Source organism: Enhydra lutris, unplaced genomic scaffold (genome assembly GCF_002288905.1).
Source record: "Enhydra lutris kenyoni isolate GAN:26980312 unplaced genomic scaffold, ASM228890v2 scaffoldscaffold30, whole genome shotgun sequence".
Lineage (NCBI taxonomy): Eukaryota > Metazoa > Chordata > Mammalia > Carnivora > Mustelidae > Enhydra > Enhydra lutris.
The window spans coordinates 4,420,022-4,444,151 of NW_019154114.1; the positions used below are offsets into that span (position 1 = coordinate 4,420,022).

At 40.0% G+C, this 24,130-nt stretch overlaps 1 protein-coding gene across 1 annotated transcript in view; it reads left to right on the forward strand.

Annotated features, from left to right (window-relative positions):
- The window catches only part of LOC111152891 (leucine rich repeat containing 36), a 45,680-nt gene extending 22,543 nt beyond the window's left edge, over positions 1 to 23,137 (forward strand). Inside the window, exons 6-14 of the mRNA XM_022511613.1 lie at positions 7,475 to 7,602; positions 9,987 to 10,032; positions 14,108 to 14,548; positions 15,126 to 15,415; positions 17,551 to 17,716; positions 18,675 to 18,820; positions 19,608 to 19,731; positions 20,430 to 20,544; positions 22,763 to 23,137. Coding sequence (XP_022367321.1) covers positions 7,475 to 7,602; positions 9,987 to 10,032; positions 14,108 to 14,548; positions 15,126 to 15,415; positions 17,551 to 17,716; positions 18,675 to 18,820; positions 19,608 to 19,731; positions 20,430 to 20,544; positions 22,763 to 22,988 — 1,682 coding nt within the window. The 3' untranslated portion in view covers positions 22,989 to 23,137. The remainder of the gene's footprint in view (positions 1 to 7,474; positions 7,603 to 9,986; positions 10,033 to 14,107; positions 14,549 to 15,125; positions 15,416 to 17,550; positions 17,717 to 18,674; positions 18,821 to 19,607; positions 19,732 to 20,429; positions 20,545 to 22,762) is intronic.
- Positions 23,138 to 24,130: the final 993 nt, after the last annotated feature.

Genomic DNA, 24,130 nt, shown 5'->3' on the forward strand with positions numbered 1-24,130 from the left:
TTTTAAAAGATTTTATTTATTTATTTGACAGAGATCACAAGTAGGCAGAGATGCAGGCAGAGAGAGAGAGGAGGAGGCAGGTTCCCTGCTGAGCAGAGAGCCCGATGTGGGGCTGGATCCCAGGACCCTGGGACCATGACCTGAGCCAAAGGCAGAGGCTTTAACCCACTGAGCCACCCAGGCGCCCCTATTTTCATGTGATTTTTATGGTAACATAAGCCATAGTGAAGTGTGATTTTTATTTTTCTTTCTTGGAAATCTCAGTGCACATATGTCATAGAGCATGAATTGCCTTATTTAATTTTAAATGACATTTTTTATATTTAAAATTTGATGACATTTTGGGGTACCTGAGTGGCTCAATCAGTTAAGTGTCTGACTCTTAATTTCAGCTTGTGTTGTAGTCTCGGGATTATAGGATTGGACCCCTCTGTCAGGCTCTGTACTCGGTAGGGAGTCTGCTTAAGATTCTCTCCCTGAGCGCCTGGGGGACTCAGTCGGTTGAATGTCTGCCTTCAGCTCAGGTCATGATCCCAGGGTCCTGGGATTGAGTCCTGCATTGGGCTTCCTGCTCCGGAGGGAGTCTACTTCTCCCTCTCCCTCTGCCTGCCACTCCCCCTGCTAGTGCGCTCTAACTCTCTCAGTGTCTCTCACTCTCAAATAAGTAAAATCTTTAAAAAAAATAGAAGATTCTCTCTCCCCTGCTGTCCCTCCCCCAATCAAGCACTCTGTAAGGTGGTTGATTTTAATTAATTAAAAATAAATAAAAACATGGTGGGAAGTCTGTTTAGGATTCTTTCAATCTCCCACTGCCCCTCCCCTCCCTGCTCAAGTGCTTTTTCTCTAAAATAAATAAATAAATCTTTTTAAAAATTAAATAAAATTTGATGAAATTCTATTTTTTTAAGATTTTATTTATGAATCTATTTTGGAGAGAGAGTTCATGTGCATGTCAGGGGCAGGACAGATGGGGACGGAGAAGGAAAGAGAATCTCAAGCAGACTCCTTGCTGAGCGTGGAGCGTGTCATAGGACTTGATCTCATGACCCTGAGATCATGACCTGAGCAGAAACCATGAGTTGATGCTTAATCTACTGAGCCACCAAGACACCCCTGATGAAATCCTATTATAACAATTTTGGAAAATACTAAAAAGCATGAAGAATAACATTTTAATCACTCATAAGCCTGTCCCCTAGAGAGAATCCCAATTAATAATTTTATATACAGCCTTCTTGTATTTTTTCTAGGTAAAAACATTTATATATCCATTTCCAGAATGATGAAGATACATTGAACTATAACTTGACTGCTTTTTTTTTGTATGAACTTCATTTATGTCATATTACATCATTAGCACACATAAACGTTCACCCCACGAGTTAAAATGTTTTAAAGTGCATAGTCTCAGGGCATCGGAGTGGTTCAGTCGGTTAAGTTATGGGACTCTTGGTTTTGGCTCAGATCATGATCTCGGGGGGTGTCTGGCTCGGTTAAGATTCTCTCCCTCTGGCCCTGCCCGCCCCCTCTCCCGCCCCCTACACTCTGACTCTCAAATAAATAAAAATCTTTTTTTTTTTTTTAAAGGTGCATAGTGTCAGGGCACCTGGGTGGCTCAGTGGGTTAAGCCTCTGCCTTCGGCTCAGGTCATGGTCTCAGGGTCCTGGAATTGAGCCCCACATCCGGCTCTCTGCTTAGCGGGGAGCCTGCTTCCCCCTCTCTCTCTGCCCGCCTCTCTGCCTACTTGTGATCTCTCTTTCTCTCAAATTAGTAAATAAAATCTTAAAAAATAAAATAAAATAAAAAGGTGCATAGTCTCAGGATGCCTGGGTGGCTCAGTTGGTTAAGCCATTGCCTTCGGCTCAGGTCATGATCCCAGGGTCCTGGGATTGAGTCCCTCTTCGGGCTCCTTGCTCAGCGGGGAGCCTGCTTCTCTCTCTGTCTCTGCCTGCCACTCTGCCTGCTTGTACTCTCTGTCTGTCTGTCTGTCTCTCTCTTTGACAAATAAATAAGATCTTTTAAAAAAAGAAAAGGTGCATAGTCTCTACTGAAAACAAACTACTTTACCAGATACAGAACCCATTTCTAAATGTTCTTGGAAGCTCCAGCTGTTGCCTGGATTTTTTTTAATATAAAATTTATGTTGCTACTTTGAAACGTGAAAGAGCTTTGCTTTCCACTGAAAATTGTATTTGTGCTAGACCCCTGGGAGTGTTGCTTGTAAGCACTGTTGGTAATCCAATATGACTAAAGTGGTTATGCCATGTTAATGGTTATGTCACAGGCTAGAAGAAAGCTTTCTGGAGAACAGTTCCTACTGGCTCAGTTGTTCCAAACAGTGCTTTCCCACCAATCATTTAGAATGATACTCATTGGCATGGCTACTATCAAAAAACTGGAAAATAACACATGTTGGCAAGGATGTGGCGAATTTGGAACTGCTGGTCCAACTGTCTGGTGGGAATATAAAATGGTACAGATGCTATGGACAACAGTATAGCTGTTCCTGAAAAAATAAAAATAAAATTACTATATGATGCAGTGATTCCACTTTGGGGCATATTGCCAAAGAAGAGAAAACAGGGTCTTGAACAGGTGTTTATACATGTTCATAGCAGCATTATTCACAAGGGCTAAAACATGGAAGCAATCCAAGTGTCCACCAACAGATGAATGAATAAGCAAAATGTGGTATACACAAACAGTGAAATATTATTAACCCTTAAAACAAAAGGAAATTCTGACATGTGCTACAACATGGATGAACTTAAGGGCATTTGCTAAGCAAAATTAGCCAGTCTCAAATAGACAGACACTATATGATCCCACTTATATGAGGTACTTAAAGCAGTCAAAATCACAGAGGCAGGAAAGAGAATGGTGTTTGCCAGAGGCTACAGGGAGGGGGATGTAGAGAATTATAATTTAATGGATATAGTTTCAGTTTTATAAGATGAAGAGTTCTGGAGATGATGGTAATAGTTGCACAACATTATGAATGCATTTTTTAAAAAGTTTTATTTAGTTATTTTACAGAAAGAGAGTGAGCACAAGCAGGCAGAGCAGCGGGCAGAGGGAGAGGGAGAAGCAGGCTTCTCCCTGAGCAGGAGTCTGATGTAGGGCTCCACTCCAGGACCCTGGGATCATGACCTGAGCTGAAGACAGACACTTAACCAACTGAGCTACCCAGGCGCCTTATGAATGCATTTAATACCACTGAATTGTACACTTAAAATGATAGATGGTATACTTAAAAATTTAAGATGGCAAATTTTGTGTTATGTATATTTAGCTACAATAAAAGTAATTGAGGGGGGGGAACCCAAAACTATGGAGACAGTAAAAAGATCAGTGGTTGCTGAGCTAGAGGGGAGGAAGGGATGACCAGGTAAGGTGTACTGTACCTTCATTCTTTTGCATGAAGGGTGGGACATGGGTAGCTGTTACTGATATTGCCAAGAGATGAAATTGACTGAAGTTAATTTCAGTTAACTTCCAGGTCTTCCCCTGGACTTGCAGGACTTCAACAGACTCCAGAATCCCAAAACAGTTATATCAGACAGATTCTGCCAGTGTAATTATTGCCTAGGTGGAGGACAGCGTGCTGCTTCCTCTGCTCTCTTCCCATCTCCATGGTTTTGTCTTTTCCAGAATAGTATATAGTTGGAATCATTAAGTATGTAGCCTTTTTAGACTGGCTTCTTTACTTAGTAATATCCATTTAAGGTTCCTTTATGTCGTTTCATGGTTTGATAGCTCCTTTCTTTCTACTACGGAATAATATTCTGTTGTCTGGGTGTACCAAACTTTCTTTTATCCGTTCACCTACTGAAGACATCTTGGTTGCTTCTAAGTTTTGGCAATTTTGAAAAAAGCTGCTATAAACATCCATGTGCAGTGTTTGTGTGGACATAAGGTTTCAACTCCTTTGGGCAAATACCAAGTGTTTGATTTTGTAAGAAACTGCCAAACTGTCACCCAATACAATCTGCTTTTTAAAAATATCTTTTTATATACTGAGCTTCTTAAATTGAAGTTTTTCGAACTGGATTCATATTCTCAGAGTTTGTGAGAATATTGAGTTTGAGAAACACTGATAAAGATGGGCATATGCTATAGAAACTCAGACTGTGCTAAGAGCATGCGTGAAAAGGTTTTGTGGCCAGTGTGGAAAAAAAGTCCTTAGTCATTAAAGGCTGTGGAGCCCTGGGATAGCCTGAGAGCTTGGTGAGATTGGTGTGAATAGCTATGTGAAAGTGGTAATGAGTATAGCAGGTCATAGACTGTTGAGTGACCATGTGACTTGGATAGAAGGTCAGATTATTGGAGAACAATGAATGCCTTACTAAAGATAATTTACATGAAAATAACACATATATACTCTGTGAGTTGAAAGGGGTCCTGTTCACTCTTTTAGCCAATTCCTTTTACCTTTTGGCAGAATTGCACCTAAAATATATTTGTCTAATAGGTATCTTATTTTAAAACAGCAAAGAGAGGTAGGCACCTGGCTGGCTCAGTTGATAGAATATGTGACTCTTGTCTCAGGGTTGTGAGTTCAAGCCCCATGTTGGGTGTAGAGATTACTTAAACTAAAATCTTTAAAAAAATAAAATAGTGGGACGCCTGAGTGGCTCAGTCGGTTGGGCGGCTGCCTTCGGCTCGGGTCGTGATCTGGTGTCCTGGAATGGAGTCCCACGTCGGGCTCCCTGCTCGGCGGGGAGCCTGCTTCTCCTTCTGCCTTCGCCTGCTACTCTGCCTGCCTGTGTGCTCTCTCTCTGACAAAATAAATAAATAAATAAATAAAATAGCAAAGAAAAATTCATCACAGTCACCCTTGTACAGGAATGAAAGCAGCATTCTCTATAATAGCCCAAAAGTCTATCAGCTGATGAAGAGATAAAGAAAATATCTATTTTCTTTAAATAGAATACATAAATAAAATAATAAATAAATAAAATAAATAAATAATAATAAATAAATAAATAAAAATGAATACATCTATAATGTATATCTTGAAACATCATGCTTAGTGATGGGAGCCAGACACAAAAAGTCAAATATCATATTATTCCATTTATATGCCATGTCCAGAATAGGAAATTCCATAGAGACAGAAAGTATACTGATGGTTGTCAGGTGCTGGCAGGAAAGAGAATTAAAAGTGACAGCAAATTGAGTTTCTTTTGGATAATGAAATTAGATCATAATGATGGTCGCTAATTTGGTGAATATACTGAAAATCACTAAGTTGTACACTGTGAAAGGTTAATTATAAGGTAAGGTAATTATTATAATTATTATATAATTGTAATTAAATATTATATACTTATTATAATTATAAGGTAAGTTAAAGATTCCTTATTCCCCCTCAAAAGTGATTCTATAGCCATTGGTAACTGATTGAAATTTGAGGTGAATGAGAATCAAAGAATTAATTTCTATCTTGAGGGATTGATTGAGTAGTAATAATGCCAGGACTGAGATGTGTTTTTTTTTTAAGACTTTATTTATTTATTTTACATAGAGATCACAAGTAGGCAGAGAGGCAGGCAGAGAGAGGGGGGAAGCAGGCTTCTTGCTGAACAGAAAGCCTATTGCGGGGCTCAATTCCAGGACCCTGAGATTATGACCTGAGCTGAAGGCAGAGGCTTAACCCACTGAGCCACCCAGGTGCCCCCTGAGATGTGGTTTTGAAATGGGTGGGGGACATCAGTAGCAGCAGGCCTGGAAATGAAGATAATGAGTTTGGTTTAGAAAATACTTTTTATTTATCTAGGACAGGGGCACTCCCTAGAGGCAGTTAAAAAAAACTTAGGTCTGGAGATGAAAAGAGAGGAGAGTTGAGATGGAGATTTTGGGTCATTCAGGGCGCCTGGGTGGCTCAGTCAGTTAAGAGTCTACCTTCAGATCAAGTCCTGATCTCAGGTCCTGGAATCAAGCCCTGCATTGGGATCCCTGTTCGGCAGGAAGCCTTCTTCTCCCTCTCCTCCTGGCTTTTGCTCTCTGTTGCTATCTCTGTCACTCTTTCTCTCAAATAAATAAATAAAATCTTTAAAGAAAAAAAGATTTTGGGTCATCCAAATTTAGGTGATAAAGAGAAGATATGGGAGCATTTAGCAAAAAATTTGGATATTGGGGAATTTGAAAGAAAAAGAACCTGTGAATCTGGAGAAGAATATAAACACAGTAGAAAAAAACCAGGATGGAGCAGGGTCTTGGACACCTGGGAAGTATAAGTTTGTTCTGTAGGATGAAGGCAAAAGGAGGCCTGAACCCAAAATTGCAGTGTTCTACCATCCTCATTTTTTTTTTTAACAAAGAATCAGGTTAAGACCAGTAATTTCTGCTTTACTTTGTTTGCTTTGTTTTTTCTATGTTACTAGTGCAATAGGAGCCAGAGAATATAAACTATGAGAGCTTGAAAGTAGTTCTGTCAAATAGAATCATCTAAGAGCATTTTTATATTGGAGTAATAGGAAATTTCAGTCCCAGGAGGCAACTCACAAGTAGGAAGCATTTTAGAGCCCCAAATGGACTGAAGGGCTGGATTTTCAAAAGCTGGCTTTAATCACTGTGTATTCTCAGTTGCCCTGGCTTACAACAGCTTTCTGTTGCCAGAGCCTACAGATGAGAACTAGCAGAAGAGCACATTGTTTGACTAAGGCCCAAGTTTTTAAAACTATCTTAATTCTTACACAATCCTGCTAGGGAAACAAACCTCCCTAAACAAGAAACTTATTTTCATCCAAATTCCCCCAGAAGACTCCAGATCCCAGAATTGTACAATTAGTAAGTACTGATCAAGGATGTGCAGGGGTGCCTGGGTGACTCAGCTGAGAGACTGACTCTTGGATTTGGCTCAGAACATGGGGGTGGAGCCCCATGTTGGGCTTCATGCTCAGCACAGAGTCGGCTTGAGATTCTCTCTCCCTCTCCCTCTGTCCCTCCCCCTGTTCTCATGTGCACACACTTTCTTTCTCAAATAAATAAATCTTAAAAAAAAAAAAAAAAGAATGTGCAAAAACTTCTCTACAAGCATTCCAATCTAATAAAAATCTTAACTGGCTCTTTTTGATAACAGTTTCTAGGGTGGCCAGGACTAGGAGATAGTTCTGTTTGTTTTTAAGATTTTATTTTTAAATAATCTCTGTACCCAGTGTGGGGCTTGAACTCACAATCAGGAGATCAAGAGTTGCATGCTCCACTGACTGAGCCAGCCAGGAACCCCCGATTACCTTGTTTCAACCTTACCTCAACCCTAAGAGATAGGTAGTTTAGATTTGATCATCACTATTTTACAATGGAGAAAATTAGAGAGGTTAAGCTGTTCACCCAAATTCACATGGTTTCTAACTGGTGGCACCAGAATTAGCTCTCAATCTTGTGACTTCCTTTCTAGTATCTTTCCATAAGACATGTTGTCTTTGAAGTCTGGTCAGTGCTTCATTGTATTCCCTTTCTTTTAACACAGACTCAAACAAAGGACTTTTTATTCCCTTCCCCAATCGGGAAATAAAGGATTCCCTAATGAGTACTTCTGCAACCCCGGGCAGTGGTATACCAGATCAGAAATTAGACACTTTCCCGCTGGGAACACAGGTAATGTATTCATTTTCCTGTTGATCTCTTGACTAGTCAATGATTAATACTAACAGTTCATTGGACTTTCAATTATTTATGAAGGTCTAGGTGGACTTGTTTGATTTATCAAAGAAAGAAGGGCAAACAGGATGCAGAGGACCTTCTCCATTAATTTCAACCTGCCTTTTCCCTCTCCCCTACTATCCCATTATCGAAAGTGGTATATTTATACATACAAGTTTTAGTACTTTTTATGCCAGGTATTTTGGCTCTCAAACAGGAATACAACAATTAGAGGTTTTGGCTGGTTTTAAAATTTCTCCTCTCTACCCAATGTCTCCATCTCCTGTTACCTCACTCCTTATATTTTCCACCTCTTTTTTTTTTTTTTTTAAAGATTTTATTTATTTGACAGAGAGAGATCACAAGTAGACAGAGAGGCAGGCAGAGAGAGAGGGAGGGAAGCAGGCTCCCTGCTGAGCAGAGAGCCCGATGCGGGACTCGATCCCAGGACCCTGAGATCATGACCTGAGCCGAAGGCAGCGGCTTAACCCACTGAGCCACCCAGGCGCCCCCTGACTTTTTTTTTTTTTATGATTTATTTATTTATTTGAGAGAGAGAGAAAGAGAGCATGAGCTGGGGGGGAGAGAGAGAAGAAGCAGACTCCCCACGTAGCTCGGAGGCCCACACAGGACCCTGAGTTCATGACCTAAGCTGAAGCCAAGAGCCAGAGGCTCAGCTTACTGAGCCACCCAGGCGCCCTTACCTCTGATTTTTTTTTAATTTTTTTTTTAAAGATTTTATTTATTTATTTGACAGAGAGAGATCACAAGTAGACAGAGAGGCAGGTAGAGAGAGAGAGGGAAGCAGGCTCCCCGCTGAGCAGAGAGCCCAATGTGGGGCTCGATCCCATGACCCTGAGATCATGACCTGAGCCGAAGGCAGCGGCTTAACCCACTGAGCCACCCAGGCGCCCCACCTCTGATTTTTTAATTACTCAATCTCAGCATCTCAAGCGTGGCTTTCCCAAAGCTGCCTCTTCATTGGAACATAAAAGAAGAAAAGTTAAGGGGTAAAGATGGCATAGAAGTTGTGGGCAGTGGGGAGGTAGAGATTGTGCAAGATGAGGCAAGAATTAAGAATAAATTTTTAGGGGCACCTGGGTGGCTCAGTGGGTTAAGCCTCTGCCTTCGGCTCAGGTCATGATCTCAGCTGAGGTCCTGGGATCGGGCCCCATATTGGGCTCTGCTCAGTGGGGAGCCTGCTTCCTTCTTTCTCTCTCTCTCTCTCCCTCTGCCCGCCTTTCTGCCTGCTTGTGATCTCTGTCAAATAAATAAATAAAATCTTTTTTAAAAAAAGAATACATTTTTAGGGACACCTGGATGGCTCAGTCAGTTAAGCATCTGCCTTTGGTTCATGTCATGATCCCAGGGCCCTGGGATCAAGTCATTCATCAGGCTCCTTGCTTAGCAGGGAGTCTACTGCTCCCTCTGCCGGCTGCTCCCCCTGATGGTACTCTCTCTTTCTCTATGACTGACAAATAAATAAATAAAAATCTAAACAACAACAACAAAAAAGTATGAGTTTTTAGTGAAAATAATTGTTGGGAGGGTTATACAACCATTATATAAGATTCGTGTGTGCTCACTTTGGCAGCACATATACTAAAATTGGAACGATACAGAAAAGATTAGCATGGTCCCTGCACAAGGATGACATGCAAATTTGTGAAGCATTCCATTAAAAAAAAAAAAAGACTCATGTGTATAAGTATTATGCAGGAAGCAGAATTAACTACTTTATATTCTACTTCTCCTTTTGTCTGCATTTTCTGTGATAAATTTTAAGCAATGAAATTGCTGAAAATAGCCAGAAGGAGAAAGAAAAGAAGCAAGGGCTCTGATTAATCCACATTTGGATAGTCAACACTGTACTAGTAAAATGTTAGTAAGATTTTTTTTTTCAGTTTGAATTTACCATACTTTCATCTTATAAAAAGACATATTTAAAAAAAAAAGACAGATTTGTATTTAGTTGATTCCTTTGTTTTTGGAGATTCTCTTTAGGTAACTTAGAAACTATCTCAATTACTATTTTAAAATATCTTAGTATTTATTTTTTCTTAAAGATTTTATTTATTTGTTTGACAGACACAGCAAGAGAGGGAACACTAGCATGGGGAGTGGGGGAGGGAGAAACAGGCACCCCATTGAATAAGAAGCCCAAAGCAGGGCTAGATCCCAGGACCCTGGGATCATGACCTAAGCCGAAGTCAGACGTTTAACAACTGAGCCACCCAGGCGCCCCTTAGTATTTGTTTTAAAGGAAATGTCTTGTAAGCTCATGTCTCGATGCCCATCAACTCTGTTTTCCTAAACATTCAAACTTTTTTTTGTTGCAGGAAGTGGCAAGAAGGGAGATCCCAAGTGACAATCACCAGGAAGATGGTAAATATTTTGTTCAGGAAGTATTTTTGTCCAACTAATCAGAGAAATCTAGATGAGAAGATGGAGATATCTCAGCCCTGCAGCCCTATATGGTCAACTAACTCTTTCTGCTTTTGTTGGGGCTCCCCTGGATGCTTAGTGACCCGTGAGGCCTTTCTGGTTGAAGAATGGATATTCTGACTTCCTTTTTGACTTTTGTGCTGGCTGGCTGTTCCTTGTTTCTTTTTTCTTACCTTTCTTGCCCTCTTTTGGATTTACTATGTCTTTATTCATCCATTTGTTCTCTCTATTGGTTTATTTATAAGTTATATACTGTTTCAATACCTTTATTATTATTCCCCAAACTATAATATATGCCCTTAACTTATATAATTAAAAAAAATTAATCAATACCTTAACTCTTCTCTTGGATAATTTAAAGACCTTAAAATACTTTACTCCTTTTAGTCTTTCCTGATTTAAATATTATTATTACAGATTTTAATCCTCACTATATATTTTTTTAAAGATTTTATTTATTTGACAGAGATCACAAGGAGGCAGAGAGGCAGGCAGAGAGAAGGGGGGGGAAGAAGGCTCCCTGATGAGCAGAGAGCCCTATGTGGGGCTTGATCCTAGGACCCTGGGATCATGACCTGAGCCAAAGGCAGAAGCTTTAACCCACTGAGCCACCCAGGCGCCCTATCCTCACTATATTTTTAAAGTCACATGAAATTGTTATACAGTCAATGTTCATCTAAATTTATCTTTGTATTTACCACTTTGTTCTTCATTTCTTTTTTTCATTCTAGATTTCCCTTCTGAGATCAATTTTCTCCAACTTATAGTATGTCTTTTAGAATTTCCTTTAGTGTGGGTTTATTCTGTCGAACACTTTCAGTTTTTGTTTGTGTGAAAATGCCTATATTCCACCATTTTTTTTAAGATTTTACTCATTTATTTGATAGAGAGACAGTGAGAGAGATCATAAGCAGGGGGAGTGGGAAAGGGAGAAGCAGGCTCCCCGCTGAGCAGGAAGCCCAATGCGGGGCTCAATCCCAGGACTCTGCGATCATGACTTGAGCCAAAGGCAGGTGCTTAATGACTGAGCCACCCAGGCGCCCCATCCACCATCACTCTTAAGGAGTATTTTGGCCAGGTATAAATTTCTAGATTGGTAGTTATTTCTTCCAGAATATTGAAGGTATTCCACTGTATTGTTTTGTTTTTTGCTTTTGAAAAATCAGCTGGAGGTCTTTCAGTCCTGCGGGGATAATTTGTCTTTTTTTCTCTAGCTCCATTTAAGATTTTCCAATTGTCTTTGGTTTTCTTCAATTTTGGTATGACATGTGGTTTTCTTTTTATTTATCTTGTTCAGTATTTATTACACTTGAATCTGTGAATTGTGTCTTATTAATTCTGGAAAGTGCTTCAAATATTGTTTGTGTCTCATTCTTTCTCTCTGTCCTTCTGGGACTCTTGATTAAATAAATATATAGTAGAGATTTTTATTTTGTCCTCTTTTTCTTTTATTCTTTTATATTTTTCATTTTGGGGGGTTTCTGATCTGCATCCTGGATAATTCCTTCTGACCCATCTTTCAGCTCACTAACATTTTCTTTTTCTTTTTTTTTTTAAGATTTTATTTATTTAGTTGACAGACAGAGATCACAAGTAGGCAGAGAGAGAGGAGGAAGCAGGCTCCCTGCTGAGCAGAGAGCCCGATGCGGGCTCGATCCCAGAACCCTGGGATCATGACCTGAGCCAAAGGCAGAGGCTTTAACCCACTGAGCCACCCAGGTGCCCCTCACTAACATTTTCTTCAGCTGTGTCTAATCTGTTATTAATCTTTTTCTTTTAAAAAAATTTTTTTACTTATTTGACAGAGATCACAAGTAGAGAGGCAGGCAGAGAGAGAGAGAGGAGGAAGAGGGTTCCCTGTCCAGAAGAGAGCCCAATGTAGGACTCGATCCCAGGACCCTGAGATCATGACCTGGGCCGAAGGCAGAGGCTTAACCCACTGAGCCACCCAGGCACCCAATCTGCTGTTAATCTTGTCTGCTAAGTTCTTAATTTCATAACTTTTATTTCTCAGTTCTCTAAATTTTTTTTAAAGATTTTATTTATTTTTTTGAAGGAGAGAGAGAAATAACGAGACAGAGAGAGAGAGAGAGAGCATGAGCAGGGGGGTGGGGAGAAGCAGGCTCCCTGCTGAGCAGAGAGCCCAATGCAGGACTTGATCCAGGACCCCAGGATCATGACCTGAGCTGAAGGCAGATGTTTAACCAACTGAGCCACCCAGGTGCCCCACAGGTCTCTAAGTTTTATTTTGTTCTTTTTCAAGTCTGCTGGCTCAGTTTTTATAAACAGAAAATTTCCTGCTTTTTATTTTTTTCTTAAGATTTTATTTATTTATTTGACAGAGAGAGAGAGAGACAATAAGAGTAGGAACACAAGCTAGGGGAGTGGGAGAGAGAGAAGCAGGCTCCCCTGCAGAGCAGGGAACCTGATGTGGGGCTCGATCCCAGAATCCTAGGGATCATGACCTGAGCTGAAGGCAGACACCTAACGACTGAGCCACCCAGGTGCCCCTGTTTTATATTTCCTGATGCATAGTAAACATAGCTGTTGCATAGGCTATATCTGTAAATTCCGATACCTGAAGTTTATTGTCTTTTTTTTTTCTATTCATACTTATGTTGTCTTGTTTCCCTTTTTGTTTCTTTGCTTTGGTTATTTGCTATGTATTTGAAAAACTATTTAAAGGAATTATTTAAAGTCTTACATAAAGGTATCTTTTCCAGATCAGATTTTCATTTGCTTCTACCAGCACTATCATTCTGGGATCACTTAAATCCAGGCTCAAAGCTCAAGGTTCACTGGACCCACTCAGATGATACAAACCTGGATTAGTCAGTACAAGGGCTGGCTTATTTCCAGTTTACTTTTACTCTGAAGGTTGCATTCTGCTTGGGGTTCCATCTTAATGTGTAGGTGGGGGTGGGATGGGAGGTAAGGATGGTTTGTCATACTCCTCATTTTGGATAGATGTTGAACTTCTGTCCCTGTTATCCTAAAACTTCTGAGGGTAAATGTGACTTTCAGTGCTAGACTTACCTATGTGTGTTCTTGCTGTTTCCTAGACTTTCGTCTAGAAAATCCTTACCAGCTAAGAAGCTCTTTGATGCTTTAAAGAACATGTATCATCCCACTTTTTTAATGTCTTCAATAAGAGGCACAGTCTGAATTATCTAATCATATCACTTGTTGTTAGATTCTTCTTGTTGCATAAAAATACTGTTCCTTTCCCTCACTGTGTAGGCTGGCCCTGGGTCAAACATTGATATTCTATAGGTGCTATAAAGATAAAAAATGCTTGGTTCTACTTTTTTTAAGTTAATGTGACTAATTCAGGTATGCTTCCTAAGGAAGCCCTTTAAGCACATGAAACTCTGAAAACTCCAAAGAGCACAAAGACTTCTACTTGCCGCACTCTGACACTCTTTAACAATGACATACAGCTGTCTGAAAGAAATGCTTTATAGCTGGTTAGGGATTTTCATAGGTTTTTGATTCCCTGCCTTTTGATTGGCTTAGGATACTGGTTCCCAGTGTATGAATATAGGACCTCTGGCTGGAGTTTCAGGGTGGGGTTGGGCTTAGCTTTATTGTGAGGAGTCTGTGAAATCATAGACCTACCAATTATTGTGTATAGAGTGAAGACATAAGATCACAACTATTGTCATATGGGGTACACCAAAATTTTTGCATGAAAACAGCATCTAGAAAACTCTGATACTATAGTTTTAGGAGGAAATTCCTAGGGGATTAGGTTGACATGAAGTTTATCTCCAGAATGCTAAAGATTCTTTACTGTTCACACAGCATCCAACACATTTTGTTGTTGTTCCATGTAAAAATCCTTTTATCATTTTATGCTACTATTTATCAAAATTATAAACCATCGCTTCCTAAGAACTTTTTCTGGTACACCGAGGTATGAACATAGGTACCCTAGTGAACAGAGGTACCCTAACTGAGCCAAGAAGAATTCTCATTGTATTTTGTCTTTTCTTTTCTCCTTGGTGGTGGTTAGAATTTAGACGCTACTCTCCTCGTCAGTCTACGGTCCGATCCCCAGAGAAGATGGCTAGAGAAGGGTACCGACTATCTTTTTTGGACAATAAGTCTTCAGGTTCTTCTCCAGAAAAAGATTTGATACTAAAACCTGATAATCACCAGCTTACCCATGATGTCTCATTGGGTAAACGTCTGGATGTGGGTGATTCTAGCCAGATCCATCCCTATCAGTTACCTTCAGATGCTGGTCTAGAAAATTATGATTGTCATTATTCTCACAATCTGACCCTGCATGGAAGTCTTGGAAAAAGGCCTCAGAGAAGCAAGAACTACCGTGAATATAGCATAAAGCCTTCAAATGACATGAAGGCCACCACATCCCATTCCTGTGGAGACTTACTGACTTCTCTGTCAAACCCTGACTCTAGCACTGGAAGGCTTTTAAAGCTTAGTTCAGGTAATAGCTTCCTGTGAGTATATAGGCCTTTTTCCTAGTCATGAGATAGAGGTATAACTGAAGATCTTGGAGTTAACATTTCTTAAATTGCATTAGCATTTTTTAAATTTGATTTTGGATTGTCAGTAGCCAATGAAACTTCCAGAAATCTGCAGGATATGAGTTTAACATATAGATATATTGTTAAAGAAAATATGCAGAAATGTAAGCTTCATAACTATGTACTCTTATAGCTAAATATCATGCCAGGACATATTTCTAGTAACGTCTAGCCTTCTCTGGCCAGTCGGAGCAATACACTTCACATACTACTTCATAGTAGTGAAGACAGAAGAGATGCATGTTATTCTCCACCCCCTGCCTACTGCTCTCATGTGGGCTTGGAGTATGTGGACAGTAGGATTTATCCAGAGTAGGGTTTTTTCAGATGGAGGGGGGGAAGATCCATAGAGTTGAAGGTGTATAGTATAGTAGGGAGAGGTTATTATGACCATTGGACTCCTGGTGGGGTAAGGTTGAAAGTGAGACATGAAGGAGCTGAAAGGCAGGGTCATCTCCCAGCCTCTTTCCTTCACAGATCTGTATGCCACAACACATTTCAACAGTGACCCTGCTCTGCTTGTTAATGTAGAGCAACAATTATCTACCAGTCTCAGTGATATAACACCAGCGCATGGTTCTTTCCCAAACAACTCCGCCCTGGGAGACTCTCTACGGACACTACTGTTGCCTACTGGGACCTCCGAACACAGAGAGAATCTGACCAAGAGGTCATTAAGCCCATCGAGGAGAGGATTCAAATGGAAGGACAATATCCTTGCCACCCTGAATCCAAAGACTGGTTTCAGAGATGCTACGGGAAGCGAGGCAAGTATTGGTTTGTTTGTGCTTGTTCATCAAACACATCACATCCAAGACCTGTTGAGGGTGATAGTGATTCTGACCAAGGGTACTACAAATTCAAAGGGATTTTCAGAGGCCAGTGGTTAATACTACCAGGCCAAAGCCTGTGCTCTATCGTCCTTAGGAAAGGCATTCCCCTTCTGCTGCATTTTCTCATTTCTGTTACAATGAGAACATTCCCTAATCTACTTCCAGAGTATAAATTTTGTGGGGACATACTCTGATAATAAGAAGTAGCAGACAGAGTTTACCACAGCAGGGAATGCAGAAGTTGCCAGGGGCTCTGAGTTGGCTGAAGAGTGAACTCTGTAGCACTAATGTTTATAATCTTAAAATCTTAATTTTTTTTAACTTTTTAAAAAAGATTTTATTTATTTATTTGACAGAGATCACAAGTAGGCAGAAAGGCAGGCAGAAAGAGGAGGAAGCAGGCTCCCTGCGGAGCAGAGAGCCTGATGCGGGGCTCAATCCCAGGACCCCGAGATCATGACCTGAGCCGAAATCTTAAATTTTAAAATTATTCACAGTTGCTTTTTATTCATTTAGTCATAAATGAATAAACATATATATATGTATATATATACATATATATCATATCTAAATAAATACAAAATAATTGTGAATTTTACTGGGCAGATCTACCTATACATATTTCTATATAAGATTCTTACTAAATAAAAAGTGTCTTTAGTAGTAGGTCCAACACTAACATTTAACATATAACATTTAAAATATTACAGGGGCGGGGCACCTGGGTGGCTCAGTCGGTTAAGCCGCTGCCTTCGGCTCAGGTCATGATCCCAGAGTCCTGGGATCGAGTCACACATCGGGCTCCCTGCTCAGCAGGAAGCCTGCTTCTGCCCCCCCTCCGCCGCCTGCCTCTCTGCCTACTTGTAATCTCTGTCAAATAAATAAATAAAATCTTTAAAAAATATATATTACAGAGGCATCTGGGTGGCTCAGTTAAGCATCTGCCTTTGGCTCAGGTTGTGATCCAAGGGTCCTGGAATCCCTGTGTCTAGCTCCCTGCTCGGTGGGGAGTTTGCTTTTTCCTCTTCCTCTTCCTTTCCCCTGTGGCCATGTTGTCTCTCTTTCTCTCTCTCTTTCTCTCTCTCTCTCTCTCTCTCTAATAAATCAATAAAATCTTTCAAATGTTATAGAACATTTATGTTTACTATATGTTAACATACTAAATATAAACTTATGAGTTACAATTTTTAAAATACTCCCCAGGGTGCCTAGGTGGCAATGTTGGTTAAGCATCTGACTCTTGATTTCATCTCGGGTCATGATCTCGGTGTCATGGGATTGAGCCCTACATCGGGATGCATGCTGAGCATGGAGTATGCTTGAGATTCTCTCTCCCTCTGCCCTTCCCCTCATGCTCTCTCTTTCTAAAATAAATAAATGTCTTAAAATACAATAACCCGCATTTTTGGGAGGTCTCTTTGGCTCAGTCAGTAGAGCATGTGACTACTGATCTCAGGGTCATGAGTTCGAGCATCATATTGGATATAGAGATTACTTAAGTAAACTAAAAAATTTTTTAAATGCTCCCCATTTTGTGATCCGTAAAATGTTTTTTTAAAGATTTTATTTATTTATTTGACGGAGAGAGATCACAAGTAGGCAAAACAGAAGGCAGGTAGAGAGAGGGAAGCAGGCTCCCTGCCGAGTAGAAAGCCCGATGCGGGGCTCGATCCCAGGACCCCGAGATCATGACCTGAGCTGAAGGCAGAGGCTTAACCCACTGAGCCACCTAGGTGCCCCTGTAAAATGTTTTTAAAATGTTCTGCAAGTTTAACCTTTTTATACTACATAACTTAATATACTGAGCCATAGTTCTAGGTGTCAAAACTTAATGTTTTCTTCTAAAAATCTCTACTGATTATGATAGAGTGTACTGTTATCTCTGAAATTATCCTTGAATATACTACTATATTTGCTTGGACATAAATAACATTCTTTTCAAATCCAAACTGAGAGATGAAACCACCTTTTTTTTTTTAATGTTAACACTTTAAATGTCCAGAATCTTACTTCCCATATTGTATAAGAATGACAAATGGTTGGTGGTGTTTTCTTTTTTCTTTCTTGAGCCTCTCTCCAGTGACCTGGGCAGTTTGCATGGTTTGCCAGGAAACCACAGTCCGCCGATCTCTGCCAGAACCTCCCATGTGGCCACTGTCCTCAGACAGCTCTTGGAGCTTGTGGATAAGCACTGGAATGGCTCTGGCTCTCTTCTTCTTAACAAGAAGTTTCTCAGTAAGTGAATGCATTCTCAGCTCCTGAAGAAGTGTCAGAACCTTGCTTCTGCTCTGTGTTCCTATAAAAGCCACTCAGCCCCCTTAACTCGCAAGGAAAAAATTGTTTGCATGATCACCAAAATTTGTCAGTGGCACAGTAATTGACAAATCTGCATTTTTCTCATAGTCGTCTTCCCTGTTTATCAATATTCTTCCCTCATGTACCAATTGTTTTATACCTTTTATGACTTTTTTTTTGCTAGTCTTTGGGTAATATGTAGAGTGATGACATATGTAAAACAGAGCATTGTGGTGTTAATGATTATGAAAGGATTTTATGATCCTTGGGACAGTGCCAATAATAAATACAATAAAAATTTGGGCTTGATCATCAGAATTCTAAAATGCCTGTTAAAATGTTATGATTTGAAAAACATGAATGAATAAATGACTTGGACTTTCTTAGGGCTTCTTTTTTAGGAAGTTGGAGGAAAAATAGTACTGCAAATGTTGCCCCCACGTGTTTATTTGTTGTTAAATGGAAAGAGTTCAAGGAGATTTTGGTGGTGGTAAACGTTTAGGAACTAGAAACTTTAAAGTTGCTTGGGCTTAATTTTTTTTTTTATTTCTAAAGGGACACATAAGAGAAAAAATCTTAGTATAGTTACTTTCCTTCCCACATTGACTCTTTGCTCTCATTTTTTAGGAAATTATCCTCAGGAGCCACTCATCAGTGACTAGAGAATAATAGCACAGGGCTATTGAGGGTGTATTCATGAAGGTCTACTGTTGTTTCTCCATAGAAGGCATGGGATGGAATTTCTTATCCATTATGAAACACCTCTTATACTTAGCAAATTCTTGTAAAAAGGAAATAGTAGATCATATTTGTCCTACCGAGCTGGTAGTTGTTGACTAGGAATTCTGTGCTTTAGCTTTTAAGATTGGCCCGTGTGCCCAACCTGAATTTTTGGCAGGTCCTGCCCGAGATTTACTTCTGACTTTGGTAGTCCCTGCTCCTTCCCAGCAGTGGTGTCACTCACATCCTGAAGATACATCAAAAACCTTCTGCAGGAGAGAGATGGAACTGAAGGAAGCTGGGCATGTGGTCCCTAATGACATGGTATGTCTCTCTCGTCTTCCTTTCCTACTCTTTCTTTACCAGAAAAGGACAGAGCAGCAAAACTAGAACAGCTTTGTGCCATAAACATCATCATCACCATGAACCTAGGTATTGGAGAACCAAAATCCAGAGAAGTCAGTCAAGGCAAATCAGGAACACAAAACTTGCCAGCAGGAACAACTTGGAGGTTCTGCAAGGATGACTCCCTAATCTTAGCCCTATTCCAAAAATTCTAAAGACTTGGAGAAAGAAAAAAATGACTTTAGAATGAAAATACTTAGGTTCGCATTTTGGAAGTTTATGGTTTAATTCCAATGAGGGAAGGCTAGTGTGTCTGGGATTGTGTCTTTCCTCCCTTCTGATGGAACAGAGAGCCCTGAAACAGGAGCCATTCCTAGAGGATCAGGCTGCTGACTTTGGGAAAGGAAGAAGGGACCCATATCTGTAGGCTTTTCCCCTCTTTTCTTAGCATAAGAGGATTTTCACACACCAACTTATGTTTCTAGAACTTTAGAGAGGTGACTCAGAATTGCTGGCCACTGTCAGAGAAGCACTTGTCCTGCAAGAGTAGTGAATAACTCACAGGAAAGACTGCATCTTCTTGTGCTATTTGTTTGCTGCACTTGAGCTATTTTTACCAAAATTAAAATTCTAATGAGAGAGTCAGAGAGATGCTGAGCTCTATTTAGTTTATCACTAAAAGAGGAAAATGTTTTTCAGTTTTCTAAAAGCCCTCCACAGATTTTCAGATTCTTAATGTATTTGTATTGTGTTTTCTCATCTAAAGGAAAGTTTGAAGCAAAAACTGGTCAGAGTGCTAGAAGAAAACCTCGTTTTGTCAGAAAAAATCAAGCAGTTGGAGGAAGGTGCTGCTACCTTGATTGTGAGTGGGCACCAGTCACACACTTATGGTGAGTTCAGGAAAGCAACATGTGGTGTGTCCCAAGACTACTGTTTGTTTATAGATGACCCATTTAATAAGCTTCATCAACTGAGGCTTCACCTCAGACCTACTGAATTAGAATCTGTTTTTAACAAAATCCCCAGGTGATTTGTAAGCGTATTAAAGTTTAAGAAGTACTGTTCTATGAGACTGACTTCCTTAGGACCAGAGTTCCCGTGTTCATTATTGCAGGCAACGGTAACATTTTGGGGGAACTAGGTATGAGTGCCTCAACTACAAATTCAGTTTCTGTGCATACTCATTGAGTTATTACTATGTGCCTAACACAGTTCCAGATGTTTTCACAGATTCCGTAAGCACTGAAGCACCTACATTCACAAACTAAAATGGAGAATATAGAGACGCCTAATGTGTTGACTCTGCTAAATGAGGATTGAATCCTCATAACCATGGTGGGGCAGGGTTATTAACCTTAGTGAAATTCTGAAAAATAAACTAATGTGCAGTATTAAATGATTGAATTTTAATTCTGATATCTCTGTTCCTAAGCCCCATATCTGCTGTCTCTGAGGGAATGGTGAATGGAGTGCAGAGATGGAGGCAGTGGGGCCCTTAATTCTTTAGATGGCTACCTGACTACTTAAGCTCTGCTCAAAGATAGTGGCTTGGAATCCTGTTCATGCCTGGCTACTGTACCCTTTGTAGATGATCTTCTGCGCAAAAACCAACAGCTGAACATGCAGGTGGCTTGCCTGAACCAGGAGCTTGCCCAGCTGAAAAAGCTGGAGGAGACAGTGGCCCTTCTCCACGAAAGTCAGAGGTAGGAGAAGGCCTATCTAGCTAGCTTCTGGAGGCAGATACTTACTTTCCTTTATCAGCTTTGTATTATTTGATAATGTCTATATCCTTTTCAAAATAACTCCATTCTGTGTGTAAACCTCACGTATGTAGGTGTATCTGTGTGTAAACCTTCTGTGTTCCAGGACACATGAGGGCTTAAGGTGGGTTGCAACACCTTAAAAATAAGTAGTTTCTCGGGACGCCTGGGTGGCTCAGTTGGTTGGGCAGCTGCCTTCAGCTCAGGTCATGATCCCAGTGTTCTGGGATCGAGTCCCACATCAGGCTCCTTGCTCAGCAGGGAGCCTGCTTCTCTCTCTGCCTGCCTCTCTGTCTGCCTGTGCTCTCTCTCTCTCTAACAAATAAATAAATAAAATTAAAAAAAAAATAAGTAGTTTCTCGCTAGATCCAACAGGATCCTTGTTTGAGTCAGCTAGCTTTCCTTGGTCACTGCATGCCCCTAAAATCAGCCATCTGGCTCTTCTGGGAAATGCCTGCCTCCTAACGATCTCAGGAGAGACATCAAGCACTTAGGGAGAGTGACGAAGTCCAATGTATTTGTTCTCTTCAGAGGAGCTCGACAGTATCCGCCTCTTCAAAAAATGGTACCCTCAGAATGCCAGCCAGACAAATCAGAAGCTTTAAGACTATTAGTACATTTACAGAAGCTCTTGACATTTTGATTTGCAAAACACCTTTGCTATGACTTTAATTGAAGTTTAAACATAAGAACCCCATCCCCATACTTGCATCCTCACACTTTACTTCATGAATACCTTGTGAATTAGGATAGCTTCATATTCAGAGAATTAGACCCAGACCCATTCTAGATGGCTTTTTTTTAAACTATTCATTATAATTATTTCAAACACAAAAGTAGAGGGAGCAGCATAAAATCATCCTTCTCAAACAGGGTATCAGAATCACCTGAAAAACTTAATGAAATGTAGATTGCTGGGTCCCCAGCCTGAGTTTCTGACTCAGCAGTTCTGATGGGTACAGAGAATTTACATTTCTAATAGGTTTCCAGGTGATGGCTGTTGCTGATTTGGGGACCGCATTTTGAAAACATTAGGGTATATCTCTTTAAGTGATGTATAGTCAAATTGCTATATATTTAAAAGATTTTATTTGTTTATTTGACAGACAGAGATCATAAGTAGGCAGAGAGGCAGGCAGAGAGAGAGGGAGCAGGCGGAGAGAGAGGGAGCAGGCAGAGAGAGAGGGAGCAGGCTCCTTGCTGAGCAGAGAGCCTGATTCGGAGCTCGATCCCAGGACCCTGGGATCATGACCTGAGCAGAAGGCAGAGGCTTTAACCCACTGATCCACCCGGGCGCCCCTCAAATTGCTATATTTTAAAGTAACTTGAAATAATTCTTGTGTGTGTTGTTAAACCATCAATTCAATATACAGCCTCAACTTGTTTCATTTTGCCTTTGATTCATAAGGAATTTAGTTGTTTTTATTTACTCTTCTTTTGTAATTATGTAAAACATTTATTTACATGGTCTCAAAGTCAAATCTACAAAATGTTATCTTATTCAGACAAATATAAAAAGCATAATGTTGTTTTAACGTTTTTTTCTTAGAAATCACTTCACAGCAGTATATAGAGTTAATTTTCCTTCCTTTTTATAACTGCATAGGACTCCAACTGTGATTAGTCTTCTATTGATGGACATCTAGGTAGAAAGTATTTTTGCTGTTACAAATAGTATTACAATGAACAATATTGTGCATGCTTTTTTTTTTTTTGTTAGCCTCTGATAGCTTTTAATATTACATGGTAATACAGAGTCCAAGAATACAGTCATGACTAGCACCATTAGTTAATTAGGATCAATTAGATGAAGTAGAAGTTAAGATTTGGGGGTAGAAATTGGAGGCCTGGTCAGGTGCCAGTCTTCCAGTACTTCCACTTACCTCATCATGAAAGTGCTTTGGAAAGAATAGAACAATCATTATATAAAATGTGAACTTATGTTATTGCTGCAGTCAGTCTGGAACATAATCAAACAGAACTGTAATGAAGAAAGAAACTGTCAGCCTGCTTTTAAAATAACCCACTCATAAATCGGTCAGTTCTTTCTATTTAAAGATGTTACTTCATTTTACATTTGTCTTTAGTAAACATTTCAGGTCTGAATAGCATCTGCTTTGCTTTTATGATTTCATGACTGTCTTTTTCGCCTGTGCCTCAGATCCCTGGTGGTAACTAATGAGTATCTGCTGCAGCAGCTGAATAAAGAGCAAAAAGGTTATTCTGGGAAAGCACTCCTGCCTCCTGAGAAGAGTCATCATTTGGGGAGATCGTCACCCTTTGGGAAAAGCACGCTGTCTTCCTCCTCACCAGTGGCACATGACACGGGTCAGTATCTAATACAGAGTGTCTCAGACTCTGTTCCAGAGCCTAGTTTATGGAGCTAGTGCTGAGCACCTTCTCTGCAGCTTCCCTCTCAGCCCCAGGGGGGCTCTCGGTGTCATTGCCACTAGTATGGTGGTATTTACCCACAAGATTAAGAAAAAATCTTATTCCGATTACATTGTATTGGTCCTTTTTATTTCCTTTTTTTTTTTTTTAATCTCCTCCCATTGGGTCATTCTTTCTCCCTGCCCACAGAAATAGTTGGCACTTAATCCTATGCATCATATCACATAGAAACATTTGGCTGAAAATGTTGAAAGGAAAAAAACATCAGACATTTTTTTGAGTGTCACTTGAAACTATGTAGTCGAAGGTTAAAAAAGAACATCAACGGCCAGGTATGTTTTGTGTTAGAACGAATTTCAGAGATTCTATATTGATTGGTCCATCAAACATGTTTTGAGTTTCCTCCTATGATAGTGAAAAGGTGACACTGTCTGGGGTCAGCTCAGGAGAAACCAACAGTTTAGTTGAGAAAAGCAAAACTCATGTGATGGTATTTGGTATTGGTATCAAACAGTTCTAAATACAAGCCCAAAGATGCCCTGGAGAGAGAAACAGAGAGGGAGAGAGAGAGGCAGAGGAAGGAATTCCCACTCTGGGGAGTTGGAGAAGGCATCACTGAGGACCTGTCATATGAGTGGAAGTTTGCAGAATTATAGTGGTAACAGATAGAGGGGGCATGCGGAGTCTCCCAGGCCAAGAATGCAAGAAGAGTCTGAAGCCCCTAGAGGGATTGCAGGGCAGGAAAGATGTGGGTCATGATCCTGGGAGAATATATATGTTCTCCTGGGAGAAAAAGTATATATATGTATGTATATATATATGTATATATGTATGTATATGTATATATATGTGTATATATGTATATATATGTATATATATGTATGTATACATATATGTATACATATATATGTATATATACATATATGTGTGTGTACACATATATACACACATATATGTATATATATACATATATATGTATACATGTATACATATATATGTATACATATATATGTATATATATATAGGACCTGTCCTAGCCTGGGAGATATGGTGTCAGGAAATGTCTGCTAAAGAAATGATCTTTCTTTTTCTTTCTTTTTTTTTTTTTAATTTTATTGTAGTTATGTTAAGGAATCTC